Genomic DNA, 15,634 nt, shown 5'->3' with positions numbered 1-15,634 from the left:
ATGGGGGACCCGTGCTGGAGCAGTTTGCTCCTGGGGGATGGATGGACCCCGTGGTACAGAGCCACGTGGGAGCAGTTCTTGAAGAGCTGCTGCCTGTGGGAAGCCCATGCAGGATCAGTTTGGGAAGGACGGCATCCTGTGGGAGGGACCCTACAGGGAGCAGGGGCAGAGAGTGACCATGAAGGAGCAGTGGGGACGAAGCGTCAGGGACTGACCACAGCCCCCATTCCCTGTTCCCCTGCACTGCTTGGGGGGAGGAGGTGGAAGAGGCTGGATGGGGGAAGATATTTTTAGTTTCTTTCCTTTGTTTCTCACTTCTCTAGCTTGTTAGTAATAGGTAATAAATTTTACTAATTTTACTTATCTCCCTATGCTGAGTCTGTTTTGCGTGTCTTGATAACTGTTGAATGATCTCCCCGTCCTTATCTCAACCCTTGAGCCCTTGGCATCAGATTTTCTCCCCCTTCCCCTCTGAGGAGGAGGGAGTGAGAAAATGGTTGTGGTGGAGCTCGGCTGCCCACCTGCCCACCATACATATATATAAAAATAATCTGTTCAGTGTTTGCATTTCAGCCCAGCATTTCTTACATCTCATGTGCTACTAATCTCTATAACCACTCTGCTCAGCAAGTATTGAGGTTTGAAGCTGTTCTATAACAGATCTAACAAGGGGCAGCTGTTCCACACTGAAAGTATCAGCTAGGTACAGGCTGTTGTTGCCAGAAGAGGCAACAGAGTTTGCAGAGATATTTTTTTTTTTCAAGATCAACTGATAAGTCTGAGAAAAACAGATAACTAAGATTTCTAGCCCATAAACCTTTCATCAGATCACCCACTTTGCCAGAAGAGATGATATTGAAGCCTTTCCCAAAGCTAGGCCAGGCAGAGAGCTGCAAAAAAGTCAGGTTTAAGCTGTGTTGTCTTTAGTGCACATAACAGCCTAGCTCTTTTCAGCTGCTTCTTACTGAGAAGTAAAATAATAAAACTGAATCGCCTGAATAGACTTCATCTTTCCCGTAGCTCTTCCCAGCTCTGATAGCACCTGGCTTCTGTCAAACCCTGATCTCTTTCTGAGAGGAAAATATACACCATCTACTGTCCTTGGGTTTAGCTTTGAGAAGCTGTTTGGTTACATTTGTTTAGTAAAGGGGCAAATCAGTGGTTCAGTATCACCATTTTTCTTCTTTTTCTGTGTTCTTTGAGGAGAGTAATGACTCAGACCAGTCCTGAAACTGAAAACAATACAACTATACATGGATTCTAAGAAAATAGAACTCCCTTAAATTATATATATTTAAAGTCTTTATCTCTTTGTTAATAAGTTTTTAATTATCTTGAATCTCTGCTAACATGCCAAACAAAATTGAGGAACATAAAAATACTGTTTTCACTTTCCATGTTTTATGTTATTACCAAAAAAAAAAAAAAAGAGAGATCCTATGCCAGTATTCCTCCATGTCAAGGGGCATTTAATATTAGATACTCTTGGTAAAAGCAGTAGCCTGATCAGAAAGTTCTAACACATTTAACTTAAACATGGCACTTAATGATTTGAGGTTTTGCAGTTGTATCGTGTGTCTCAGTGATACTCCTAATGATGGCAGTTATAACCATTGCCAGGACAACATACAGCTTTCACATCTACCTTTTTAATGTTTTGAATTTAAACTTGGGTTTCTCCAGCTAACTAGAAACTAAAAATAGAAGACCACCAGATTCTTTGTTAACCTACTGTATTGTACATACCATGCTGGTGGTGCAACCTTCATATCGGAAAGAAAGGAAAAGAAAATAAACCCCAAAAGAATTTGACAAATATCAAAGGCTACTGAAAATGAAAATATTTACCACAAGAGAAGCAGAAAATAAATGCAACAAGCAATTGACATTGTTCTGAAAAAAAAAAACATAGGCACTCTGTGGTACAGGCTATGAAACTGCACAAGCAGTTTTAGCGCAGACATTTGTGGTCATGTTTTAAGGACACTAAATTCTTGATGTAAAGATTTCAAATGGTGGAGAGGCTGGCATTCTGAGTGTTTGTCACTCCCCATGTAAAATATTTCAGTGTATCACCTATTGAAGAGGAAAGTTAACTTGGCAAAAAGACTATGTCAGGGCCAGATTATCTCTGTGTGGCAATTCATTTTGGAAAACTAGGAAATAATTGTGCCATCTATGAGCACTGTGGTTGCTGTTCAGTTTGTGTGCTTATGATGGGCAACTGGATTTGTGGAGTAAATAAAAGTGAATTCTCAAAGAAATCATGTAAGAAAGGGAGTACACTGGCCTATCCAAAGCTTTTCCAATACTTACCTGAGCAGATAACCACTTTAGCAGCTGATGGAGGTGATTCTTTTGTCTTGTCGCATGGTCACAAAGCTTTGACCACAGCTGAAAACCTGCAGATGAAAAGGTACCAAACTGCTCAGAAAGTGGTCCCTAGCAGGATGGAGAGGAGGGCTGACAGTTCTGCAGGCTCACACATACTCACAAGCAACATAATCCAGTTATGTCTACCCACCAGCTTGAGAAAGTCAAGTGGATGTATACCTTGGCAGCATTGTATATTCATAGATATATTACTTTGCATTTGGCCATAATAAAATACCTACGTAAAAAGTAAGATGGTGAAGAAGCATCTCTGGAGAGACCGAATACATTCCTCCTTTACCATCTGTGGCTCTTAACAAAATAACTCATTATTCCATACTATGTTCTGGAAGTTGTTGAGTACTGTAAACTTTATCCTGTGCATTTTAATATCATTTTAATATATATCACTCCATAATATAATATGATTCTTATTGCTACTGAGAAACTGAGCCAATTTTGAAGTGGTGTTGGAGCTAGTGTTTATCTTGAATATACCATCCAGGGGTATTAATATTTTAACTTGCATACACCTGTCTGTGTTTGAGCTTCTTTGCGCATCTATGTGTTTTGAAGTTACTACAGTGGTTTCCTGATGTCTGGGTTCTTTCAAAAGCACTAAAATCAGCTGATTAACAACATTTTCCTTTAGGACAACTTTAGAATAATCTTGTGCTGGGGGATATCAGCACAGAGAACTTATTTCTTGCCATGATACCGGACATGTTGAACAAGAACTGTCACTCAGAGCATCTTCTAATGAATCAGCCTCTATTGTATGGAAGATGCTGAAAGATGCTGACCTTGCTTAAGAAGACACATCCAGTCTTCAAATACAATCTTCAAATACAAATTTTCAAATACAATCAACTGCTTGAACATCTCGGCAATTTCTCCTACAACTTTTGCTCACTCAGAAATTCCCAATTTGCTTCACTGCAAGATAGCTCTAATACCCCAAACCAAACAGCCAGGTAGAGCAGGTGGGCATCGAAATGAAAAACTGGCAGTTTTTTTCTTTGTTTTCCTTGAAGGAGAAGCTGACAGCAGCAGCCCCCATGCCCAACCACTATGAGGCCCAGTAGAGCAGCATACCTATACAGCACCGAGTGTTTTCACATGTAAGTTGCCCACTATTAAAAGTCGCATCACATCCGTGCAGAGTAGAGAGTTTCACTCAGCTGGGAACAGTATCTCAAACACTGAAACCATTCACGCTGCCCCCGGGCTGCACCTCAGCAGCCCTGGGATGAAGCAGAGGATCATGAGTGTCATCTCATGGTCCCAAAGCCTCAAGTTATTATTCTCGAGGCTCTATGAGGATATATGTTATTAGCCTACCATTCAGTGGTGTCTCTAGCACCCTGTGTGGGATACGCAGAGGAGTTTTTAGGAGGCCTTTTACAATCAACTTTTTTCACCAGGACACCCAAGCTTGGTGCTGGAAAGGCCAGGGCAGAGCAGCCTCAGCCCGGAGTCCGTGTGGCTGCTCCCTGCCAGCTCAGAGTGTCTCGACTGGGGTTCCCAGTGGGTCATTTTACGCTTCTTGTTTGGGTGCTTTGGGCTTCGTTTGTGAGTTGATTTGGTGTTTTTTTTTGTTTTTTTTTTTTTTTTTGTTCCTGTTTTGTTTCCTTTTTTTTTTTTTTTTCCCCTCTTGTTTTGTCTTCCCGAAGAAAAGATGCCAGTGCCCGCGCCCTGACCCACTTCTAAGGCGGATAATGGCATCCTGCTGCTCCAGCCCCTTCCCCCGCTCCCCCTGCAGCTCCCAGGGGACACGCACCCGTGCCTCCCGGCTCGGCGAGCAGCCTGCGAAGAAACGCCCCCTACATCCAGGCCGGCAGCGTTTCCAGCCCGGCTCAGCTCCCTGCCATGCCTCGCACCGTTGCCCTCAGCAGCAAAAGCGGGCCCTGAAATCACCGCCGGGAGCCGTCTCGGCGACGATGGCTTTTTAACGGGGCTCCTCCGGCCCCGCCACCTGCAGCATCCCCGGGGGTTGCCGCGGCTGCGAGGCTCCGCGGAGCCGGGGGTCGCGGCGCTCCTAATCCCACCGACCTCTGAAACCCCAGGACCCCCGCCAAAAAATAAAAAATAAACTTTTCCTTCGAACGGCTGTGTCTATGTGGGGGCGTCCGGGGGGGGACGGGACGGGGACTGGGTGTCCCTCCAGTAATAGATTCTGCTGGGGGGGAGGGAAGGTAGTGGGATGGGGGATTGAGGTGGGAGCAGCCCCTTCCCTCGCCCCCCCCCCGCTCCCGCTCCCGCACCCACGCACCCACACCACCCCCCCGCGCACGGGCACGCGCACTCCCCCGCGCGCACACGTGCGCGCCCGCCCAGCAAAGCGCGGTCCCCGCCTCCCCTTTACCCCCCCTTCCCCTTCACCCCCCCCCCTCACTCCTAGAGCTTCTCCCCCTTCCGCGCACGCACCCGCAGCCTCCCGAGCATCCGCACCCGCGCCCCGCGCCCTCCCCCCCGCAGGCACCCGCGGCCGCTCCGCGATGCGCTGAAGCCGTGGTCTCCCCCCCCCCTCCCCGCAGCTCGTCCCCGCCCGCCCGCGCCCTGGGGGCGGCCGCCGGGCGCGGCCGCGGAGCGGAGCGGAGCTTTGCCGGCTCCCCCCCCCCGCGGTGGGGAGAGGTGCGGCTGGGCGAGCCGGCGGGCAGCAGGGCAGGAGGCTGAGGCAGCCGGACGGACGGAGGGACAGGCAGGGAGGGGGGGAAAAGGACGGTTTTGGACATGCTCATTCTAGGGCGCTTGGTTGCCTGCATCCAGCTCGTCTGTATCCTCAGAGTGGGTGAGTGCGATTTCTGTGAATTAACCCCAGGGGTTTGCGACCAACTTTGCTCCCCGCTCCGATCCCTGGTGCTGAGCGCTCCCGGCGTCAGCCCCGGCCGTGGGAACGCGCCGCCGCCCCACGCGTGGCACCGCTTCCCCCGTCCCGGGATGCAGGGTCCCCGGTACCCCCCGAAGCTCCGCTCCCATCGAGCCCCCCCGGAGGAGCCAGCACCCACGGGTGGCGAGAGGGACCGGGGGACCCACCGGCAGGCACCGGGCTGCCCCGCGTGGGGCACCAAATCTGACTTTGCCCCTCGCACGATCCGCTGGGAAGAGAACCGGGGATGGGTGCAAAATTTCAGTCCAAAAAAAAAATCAAAAAAAAAAAAAATCAAAAGACTTGTTCTCCAAGAACTGGCAACGTCAGCGATTGCCCTCAAAAGAGATAAAGCTGCCTTGAAAAAGCCAAATATAATTCATTCATTCACACGGGACATGGATTCCACATAGAGTATGGATTCATATATAGATTTTAGGAGGGCTACTTACATAACCAAATTAATTTTCAGCTCATTGAGATCTGTGCAACTGGAGTGCCTCATAAAATCATGCAGTGCTCTGTTGTTCGCTGTTGTTACAACCAGCGTGAGTCACTTGATGCTGCTAGAAGTGCTGTCTTAAATACTTTGCCAAATATTAGGAGCTTAAGGGATGGGGTTGGTATTGTGCTGAATGTTTGCTTTGAATTTGTATGCTTCTGTCAAATAGATCACTAGAAAATACTAGTTGATCGCTTGTATTTAAGCATGAGGAACTTAAAAGCTTCAGCCCATGATATACAAAACCAGTTTTACAATAGGTCTCTCGTGATAAAGTAGACGCTAACCTACATTTTCCACCCAATAGGTGGTGCTGCTTCTGAAACCGTGATGCTCTATAAACAAAGATCGGGGTTAGGTGACTGAGTGAAAGCAAGTCCGGGCTGAGTTCTGCTCCTTGGCAAAAATTACTTCTGAAAAACGTTTTTACCCCCTGTCTGAAAGTTCAGTGGGATATTTCGACTATAAATACGAATGTAACTGACCTTAAACTAAAATATATGATTCTTGCATTGGTAACATTTTAACATCACTTTTAAATTTACTTATCTCTAAAAACAGGGTACTTAAACTGAAATGCTTCTCTCGTGCTGGTTTGGCAAAGAGTGACTTATCTTAAAACTTTTGGGGAGGTTTCACATCATCTTTCTTATCCTGCCAGCCTGTTTCCTAAGATCAGATGTACTCTCAGGACTGTTCAAGGGACAAAATTACCAGGTGTCTGTATATGTGTATGGAGGTATATTATGAAAATGTTCACGTACAGATCAGAACACCGTGTTATGATCATAGCATAATACACCATGATTCCCTTTTGGAGACTGCCTTTCATGTAGAAATAATCCTAGCACACCGTAAACAATGCAGGACACAAACATAACTTTTCTAATGAAACTTCTATTTTGTTAATAATTTCATCTTATTCTTTTTTAGAGATTAGGTGTTTTTGTACAGTGTAATATTCAAATACTTAGTGCGCATGTGTATGTTATACTCATTAATTTAAAGGTTCTGTCACTATGGGAAAATACAATATTCTTACTCACGTATGAGGTATAATACAAGCTGCAACTACCTTTTTTTTTTTTTTTTCCCCCCCTCTGGACTGACAGGCTATTGGTTTCAAACCTGACCTGAAGGGACACCCTTTCTAGATGTGATGTGTGATTTGGTTTCAATGGTGGCTCATTCTGAAGACTCACAAGCTAGCCTCCTCAGTGTGTTCAATGGCACGATTGTTCCCAAAAGTGAACACCCTGTGCAGGTTATTAGTCAGATTTAGTCAGATTTCATTTGAATATGTTCCTCCTTGAGTATCTCTCCTTAAGTAAATGTGCTTTCATCTGACAGGATTAGTCCATAGGATTAAACATTTGATTAGAATATTGACAATACTTTCTTTTATTTTCTCATAAAAAAATAAAATGAAATAAATGGTGGCTTGTAGGGCTTGGTGAGAGAGGAGAACTGGGTCAGACAGGTTGGCTCTTACCATTACGCATCTCTGGTACAGATGACACCGTGTCACATCACAACCAGGGCTCTGTGAATGGGGCTTTGCTGAAGAGCATGGCAATCTGCCTTTGCTTTCTGGAGACTGTGCTTACTAGCTGGAGGCAAAGCAACATGTCGATCCTGGCCTTGTTTGCCTGTAGTTTCAAAAAATGTTGTTGAGTTTTCAGCTGGTCATGTAGAGAGCTGTACAGGAGGTTCTTTCTAGTGAATCTGTTTGGGAGTTTTGCTATTGCCTCTGGGAGGCTCAGCAGGAAAATCTCAGTCTCATATGAGTTTAGAAAAGACAAGAAAGCCAAATCAACCTCACTGATGAAAAAACTATTAGAGGAGACTGAGGCAAAAAGTTCCTTTGGAAATGACAAGACAGTGACAGTTCGTTCTCTGTGTTATTGAAGAAATGCTTAGGGGCTTGGTTCTAATAACCCTGCTGAGATATGAATAGCACCTTCCTCCACAGTGCTACTGAAGCCAAGTACTGATGTAATTATTTATGGAGCAGGGTATTATCCGAGTATTCTCAGTGAGTGCCATTCAGCGAACTTCAATGGAACTACTTGTGGAGTAAGATGCTATTCAGCCACAAGTAAGGGCACATGAGAAGTCCTGTGCGATTATTTGTGAACAGTACTGTGTAGTTAGAAAGAGATTTCCTATGAAGTTTTTTCTGTTCCTAAATTAAAGAAAAAAAACTCTGTGGACAATCCACTTGTTTTTTACATTTCCCTTTTAAATGAGAAGTATATGAATCTGTAATTACATTTATTCAACATATATTTCAGGCTGAAAATAGCCTTTGAAATTCCGCCCTGGCTTATGTGTTCTGTATAACCTACTTAAAGTCAATGGGGTATGTTCTTTTTGTAGCTTTTGTCTCATTGTGCTTTAGGAAAAATATCTGGAGTCTTTTTTTTCAATAAGTAGGCTATTTATGAATCTGTGTAGGCAAGAAAATATTAATAGAAAAAAGAACATGTTTTAACAAATTACATTATAATTGTGGCTAAATTTGAATCAAAGAGATGTAAATATTTAGGCAAGACTTAAAAAATATTCCCTGCTCTCACTAGGAAAATGTATGGGTAATTTCCCCAAATAATGTAAAAAGTCTCACCCAAATTAGCTCATCTACACCTTATTACTATCACTGTCTGACCTCAGCCAGCATTTTGCCTTTCAAAAGACAGCTAATTAAACTCTATGAATTGTTTAATTAGCTGTGTTTCACTTTAATTTTTCACTCTCTAGAGAAAATCTCTCATTTTTTGGCTTGTTTCTGGCATTCCAGTACCATGTATTCACAAGAAAAGTAGTAAAGTTTCTCTAAGTATTCTAGTTTTTATTATAAAGCTGACATCAGGATTGTATTTCCACGCTAGCAGACAGCATATATCTCACTGCCAACAAGAAAAGCAACTTCTCTTCTCTTTATTGGATGGCCCTAACTAAGGCATAGATTTCTAAATCTGATTAGGCTTTCTGTTCATTCTCATGAACGCACATTTAGGTTCAATAATCCCTTAGTCTGTTAAATGAATAAGGGATCAGAGCCTTCTTATTAGCTCTAATCTCTCTTTTTCTTTCTTTTTTTTTCTTTTTTTTCTTTTTTTGTCAGTAATTTTGTAGGCCAGGTATTTGACATAATTCAGACTTAATTATAGCACAGTAATATTACTGTACTTTATTTTTAATGCTTTAGCATATTTTACAATTAAGACAACATTCCTTTGGATGATGATGCATAGTTCTTAGAGAGAAATTTAGTCCTACATGTAAAACATAAGTCTAAAACAAAACAGGAATCTGAAGACTGTTTAAATATCCATTTTAACCATCTATATATTCTGTATTTATGTACCATTGAGAATGATATATATTGAAATCTATATATACTGTATGGATTTGGTTTAGGTTCAAATACTAACAGGTATGAAAAGTCATACAGAAATCAATGACAGTTAAAAAATAACATCACTGTAACCCACACAAGTCTATGGGGCATATCTAAAATAAAGCTGTAATTTCCAGTGTTTAATCTATACAACATATAAGGAAAGATTTCTAAATTATATTTGTCATTACTTCCCCTCTAAATATACTCCTTTCTGGAGAGAAATTATATGAAATATAAAAAATTACTATGACAATTTGAAACTTCTCTAGCTATAATCTGGATTACAAACCAGGATGATAATTTATGAATTTAGACACTTGCTGTTTTTAAGGAAGGCAATTTCCTTCATTCTCTTTGCTCATCATGTAAGTGGTCACTTCCCACTATGAGTTCTCTAATTAGGAATTTAAGAGTGAACAGATTCTGTTCTTTCGCTGACAATTTCAATTCCTCTTCAAACGTGCAGAGCTTCTCAGTATTCCCCTTAGGGCCAGGAAGTCTGCAGCAGTTCCGGAGCCCCCTTCTCCCATTTAACAGCACAATTCTTACAGCTTCATGCACCATTTATGTGGCTTTCCTGTATGAGACATCCTTTGGCTATTCAATAAGCTTCTTTTCCCATAAAGACAAAAGTTACCTTTTTCAATACAAGTCAAAGCTTCTGCATTAGAAAGATAAATCAACAGGAAGAAAAGGAATTAAAGTATTAAATAAACAGAATCCACTAAATTAAAGATTTTTTTTTTTTCCAAGGAGGCTGTAAAAGAAACTTGGCTCCAGCAGGTTGTAGAGGAACTGCTGGCAGTGAAGTATTTTTGAGGAAAGGTATGGTCCAGGTTGCTTGTTGAATATGAAATACCAATGTCAGTCAATTCAGTCTTGAAGCTCAGGTGGAAATGAATGATTCAGTGGAGATTTTAGAAATGAAATAGAGATGTATATATATATATATATATTACTTTTTTTTTCTTCACAGGTTGTTATTACGAGACTCTGGTCAAAGTGCAGGCTTTAAAGCATTGTGAAGTATTATAGCTGAGGCATGCTTCTCAGAAGCTCCTATTGTTTCTCTCTTCTGAACCATAGTTAGACTTAAGTGTTCTTTGTTCTATCAGAAGTAGCTATATTTCACCCTAGCAACTAATATGTTTCATTACTAATTAAAGACTCCAGGAGCTGTTGTTTAAGTTAGCTAGTTCCAGAATTCCTTATTCTGGTAAAAGTCCCATGGATAACAAAAACACTATGTTACATCTGGTAAAGACAGCTCAGCACTGAAAGTAGGATGCTAGTGGAACTTAGATTCCTGAATCCACAATTTTGATTAAAAAGTTCACCAACTCAGCTAGTAACTTTAGGGCTTTCCAGGGAAATTTTCTGGCAGGGGGAATTCCTCTTCTGCATATACATGTACCTTTAAGTGACCTTTTTGTTTACTTCTCAGTCCATCGTTCTTTCCTAACTTTAACTGGGATTCAAAACCAAATATGCTTTCAGATGACTTTCCCCACCCCTAAATTAATAAGGCTTCCCTAATTATGTCCTGATAAGATCAGGTGTCTTGATCTGCTGCAATTTCTGTTTAAGAAAAAGGACAAGGTGATGACTCTGTCTTCTCATGTTGTTGCTCAGTGATTAGGTATTTTACCCAGGAAATACATTCTAGAGGGAAGACCTGTTCAGAGCTAAAGGGGTTTTTACCTATATCTTCCATCTCCAAACACTAGGTTTTGTCAAATGAGAGGCTCTTCGTGTTTTTGTTTAAGCTAAAGAATTTTGCCTTAAAAAAAATAAAAAAAAAAAAAAAAAAAAAGTAAAATTCTAAAATTCTAGGAATCACAGGGAAAGCACAGGGAGAAGAACTATATCAGTTATGCCACTGCATAAAGCCGCAGCCAACCCGCTTCTTAAATCGTGTGTATGCTTGTGTTCCACTCATCTCTTAAAGGGCACAGTTGACTTGGAAATGAGTAAAAGAAGATCAGTGGGGAAGATCACAGGTATTTATTTTCACGAATGACTAAATAAGCTAAGTTCCCTGTTGAGAACAAAGAAAACTAAAGAGTTTGTTTTATAGTGCATTCTGATCTCATGAGAGAGATAAAGAGAGTAGATGGGAATAAATTCTTCACTGACTCTTCTAATATAAGTGCAAGGGGACAACAAATGAAGGCAGTAGGAGCCAAATTTAAAAATTAAATGAAATAAAATAAAGTAAAATGATGGTTCTTCCTTCAAAAGGTGATAGATTTGTGAATCTCTGCTGTAGGTTGCTGTGAGAGCAAAATGTTTTGAGGGAGTACTGGACAAGATCTTGAAGTGGAATCTACTGAAGGTTGCTAATCAGGTGGAAATCACATCCATTTCAGATTTTTTTTTGAGCTGGAAATAGAGCTTGGGAGAGTTTGGAAAGAAGATTTCAAGCATATCACAAAAGTTTGCATTTTTCTTAATGTTCCTTAAGCATCTTCTTCAGGCTTTTGGAGACAGGTCTCTGCACCAATAGGATAGCACAGCAAGGGAGGAAATGTGAGACATTATCCCTGCTTCCACTCTGTATTTCATTATCTGCTGCTGGATACAATGTATAAATCACTACCACTGCTTTTCTTCCCAGTTGTGTTCTTAAAAGGGTTCTTTTTCCTCATTTCTTTGCAAGTTACAGACGCTCTTGGGAGTACATTCTAGGTTGCACTTATGAAGGACCCAACATCCCAAAGAAGAACATGTTTCCACCTACTCAGCAATTTACATTAGCTGTTCTGGGCAGCTGAATGCCCTTTGGACAAGCCAGTAGCTCATTATTGCACTAACTTGCTTGTTACTGCACTGCACTTTGTCCAGCTCACCTAAAGACAGTGTAGGAGTCTGAACTTCAAGGTTCTGGAGCCTACATCAAGTGCCTAACAGCTAGGTAATTCAGCTAAATGCTGTCTCACATCAGGGCTTTTGTCAGGTCTCCTGAATACACAGCTTATGCTGCAGCTTCAGATTCAGCAGCTAAAAGGTGGGCTAGACATGGCTTGTCTACTTAGCATATAACAAACAATATTTACTTCTCTAGATTTCTATAGCATCTAGAGAGACACAAAAGGTATATATATATATATGTTTTTCTCCTACAGCCCTTTATGTCTCACATGATGAAGTAATTCACTATTTTGGAAAAGTCCTGAAGATATTTTGCTAAATTTATAGACATTAGTTGCCCAGAAAATTCTCTGTGTAATGTAGAAATTTTAGAGATCCTACTTTGCAGATAGCATTCAACAATTTCATTTTCTGTTTTAGCACACTAAATGTAAATAAGATTTACTCCTTTAAACTCAATATACACTCCATCCGTCGCTCCTCCATCAGATGGGTTAACACAGTGCTCTAAAGGGTGGTGTTTTGTTTTATGTGTTGATCATTTGCTTTAGTTCCATAACCATTCAGTTTATATGTACATTCCTGACTTTATATATATATATATATATATATATATATATATATATATATATAATATTTATATTGAGAAGGAAAACCCCATAACAAGTGTACCACTATCTTAGATGTTCTACAGGGGCTTCTACTTTTCAAAGGCTGGTACAAGTCCATGGGTGTATGAGTATCCAGGGGTTGCTGAGTTAAGTATTCCTTCTGAAGATATTAGGACTGCTCACCTGACTAATGAGAGATTTCATTAGGAGTTTTTAGGGGAGGTATATCTGTTTGCACTCTGACTCTGAATTCTAATCCTCATTGCTCAATCCAAAAGATTTCTACTACATACTAGATTACCTGAGGATTGAAATATAAAACAGGTAGTATTTGAAGAGGTATCCATCTTCACTTGCTTATTTATCTGTTGACTGAGATAGGATAACAGTAAAAGAAATTAAGACTTGATTAAATAATAGCATTAGAAAGGGGGAAATAAGAGATATTTAGAGTACTTTTAGCGTATGGAAATAGCATTGCAAATTTGGTCTTCAAAGCTGTAAATAAAAGATTTTGAAAAAGAAATAAATGAAATCAAAGTTATCTTGAATGAAGATCAAGGTTTCTGTAAATGCCCTAACAGAATTTTGGAAAAAAAAATAAATAAAAATAAAATTAAAATTTCCTAATTTTATTAGGAAATTAATTTTGAATTCATTGAGATTTAGGCTGTTTTATATTGCAATTCTTCAAAAATATTTGTTGAAATATGCTGCTATTTTTCAAATTCTGTCAAAGCCTTGGAAAATAACAATTTCTGGTGCTCTGCAGGGGCAGCTTATGTAGAAGAACTGAAAGCTTTTTGAAAGGTAAAGCCAGTATTTTGAGGGCAAATGAAGCCTTGAAAATCAGTGTTTGAGAGAGAGACACTTATTTCTGTGCTGGCTTTACATGTGAGACTCCGTGATTTTAAATGAAGTTCCCAAAAAGAAAGACAGCTGCTTCCTTGGACTAAATGAGCTAATGATCAGATTAACAGCTGGCTTTATAAAAGTGATCTGATATTACCCCAGGCAGTTTGTCTTCTAGCTCCATCCCCAAACTGACCAACTGTGTTATATCTGTTTCAAGATATTTGGAAAAAATACATATTCCAAGTGTATTTCATTTGTTTCTATAATTTCATTTTGTAGCTCTTGTGGTGGTAGATGTGTGTGGCTGGGATTTGGCAGGTTTGGATTTCCTGACAGGTTGCAGAATTCTTTCCCCAAGTCCACTGGAGCATGCTGTTAGGTGTGGGGGATGTTTCATGGTACATGGTGTGGTCAGCACACAACCCATCATCTGTTTTGAGATCAGAATGAGTCCTGTATGGCCTGTGCCTCCCTCCTTCTTTGTAATTTCCTTTGATTTTTAGACTGTGGCTTTGCATGTCATTTATCTTGCAATAGTAGCTTGTTGCAGAAAAATCCCAAGGAAGCAAGTTATCTTTTTTACACACCTTAGGTTTGTGTCATTGCAGGTACACAGATCATACTGGAGTTATCAGCAGAACTGTGCTTGAATAAATCCTGGATGAGCATCAGGAATAAAAAGATCCAAAAGAACTGTTCAAGTTATGGGATAGTGCTGAGGAAAAAATAAATAAATAAAAAGGATACAAACTGGCCCTGTGCAAATTTAAATTGAAAACCAGAAGAAGGATCCTACCCATTCAATTAATGAAATTTTTAGATAGTCTTTCCAATGCAAACAATAGGAGGGGAAAAAAACTATTTTTTCTGTATAGAGCTCCATGCATTTCTTGAAGCACCTGCAGCTCCTGCAATAGAAAAATAGGTAGGAACAGAACTGCATCAGTGACCTCAGAGTCACTTTAAGTGAGTACCATCTTACTGTTTCAACTGTGCTAGATGAGAAAGCTGAGCAGTATGCACGTGGCTGTGCCAGCCAGCTGCCCATGGCTGAAGCAACAGCAAACGGCCTTTCCTCGCTCCAGACTGACACATTTGTAAGCTGAGTTACTGGGGACTGAGTGGTTACTCACATCTCGAGTACCACTCAGCATTTCAAACTACATAGAGAATTAAATGTCATCAATCTATCCAGAAAACAAACAAAAAACCAAACAAACAGTTTGTTAACAGTTTGCCATTTTAAATATTTATACAACCACCAAGTAAGAAAGCTATTTGAAATCTCTTGTCATTGTATGACTTTAGAAGGTAGGGGTTTAGTTGAGATATGAGCTCATGGAACATCTTTAAGAACTGGCAGTGTTCTCACTTTCTCAAGGGATAAGGCTGTAGGAAATGAAGGGGAAAGGACATTCCTCAGTTTCTGGTGTCCACTCATTCTGTAGAGCCATCCCATGAAGCCCAGGCTGGCTCAGATGCCTACAGAGACAAATAAAATGAGTCAGTGCAGTAGAAATGGGATTTTACCATAAATATCCATAGCGTGCTGGTGCAAGTCATTTCCTTTTTTTATGTTTCACTGATTCTTTTCTAATTCAGGACAGTTGCAATGTGCCTTAGAAGTGGGCTGCTTTTTCCAAATCAATCAGCATAATGTAAACACTGTTAATGGGAGGCCCCAAGGAAGTGGAAACTGATGTTGTAGACTGGGAGGGTTAAGGGCTTCACGGGGAAGTTCAGAATGAGAATCATGTGCTGAAAAGCTTTACTGAAATGCATAAGGGGGTTGAATAAAGGATACATTGGCAAATTCTGGCATTTTGTAAATTTTACATGCTGTATAAGTGTAGTGGGTTTACGTGGCAAGGTTTTGGTAGCAGGGGGCCATAGGGGTGGTTTCTGTGAGAAGGATCTAGAAGCTGCCCCATGTTTGGTAAGGGCCCCATTGTTTTCCAGAGCTGAGCCAACAAGCGATGGTTTGCGCCTCTGTAAGAGCATATTTAAGACAGGGAAAAAAAATGCTGCACCACACAGCAGCTGGGAGAGTGAGAGGAGTGAGGAATGGCCTTGCAGGAGCCAAGGTCAGTGCAGAATGAGGGGGAGAGGTGCTCCAGGCACCGGAGCAGAAGTCTGCTGCAGCCTGT

The 15,634-nt window shown here is 41.2% G+C and overlaps 1 protein-coding gene and 1 long non-coding RNA gene across 7 annotated transcripts in view; one reads left to right on the top strand and one right to left on the bottom strand.

The window, feature by feature from the left end:
* The window catches only part of LOC140001551 (uncharacterized), a 30,471-nt gene that overhangs the window by 9,917 nt on the left and 4,920 nt on the right, over positions 1 to 15,634 (bottom strand). The window contains exons 2-3 of the long non-coding RNA XR_011806846.1: positions 5,695 to 14,969; positions 2,317 to 2,402 (exon numbers count right to left, since the gene is read on the bottom strand). This is a non-coding gene — a long non-coding RNA (uncharacterized lncRNA). The remainder of the gene's footprint in view (positions 1 to 2,316; positions 2,403 to 5,694; positions 14,970 to 15,634) is intronic.
* The window catches only part of PTPRZ1 (protein tyrosine phosphatase receptor type Z1), a 138,315-nt gene continuing 127,450 nt past the window's right edge, over positions 4,770 to 15,634 (top strand). For 5 of the 6 annotated variants that reach the window (XM_038184355.2, XM_038184362.2, XM_038184344.2 and 2 more), the window contains exon 1: positions 4,770 to 5,164. In XM_038184355.2, the coding sequence (XP_038040283.1) occupies positions 5,107 to 5,164 (58 nt within the window). In that variant the 5' untranslated portion in view covers positions 4,770 to 5,106. The remainder of the gene's footprint in view (positions 5,165 to 15,634) is intronic. The other variant, XM_038184369.2, reaches the window with a different exon arrangement.

The sequence above is a fragment of the Anas platyrhynchos genome, chromosome 1 (genome assembly GCF_047663525.1).
Source record: "Anas platyrhynchos isolate ZD024472 breed Pekin duck chromosome 1, IASCAAS_PekinDuck_T2T, whole genome shotgun sequence".
Taxonomy (NCBI): domain Eukaryota; kingdom Metazoa; phylum Chordata; class Aves; order Anseriformes; family Anatidae; genus Anas; species Anas platyrhynchos.
This window is presented reverse-complemented; position numbering and strand designations above follow the sequence as displayed.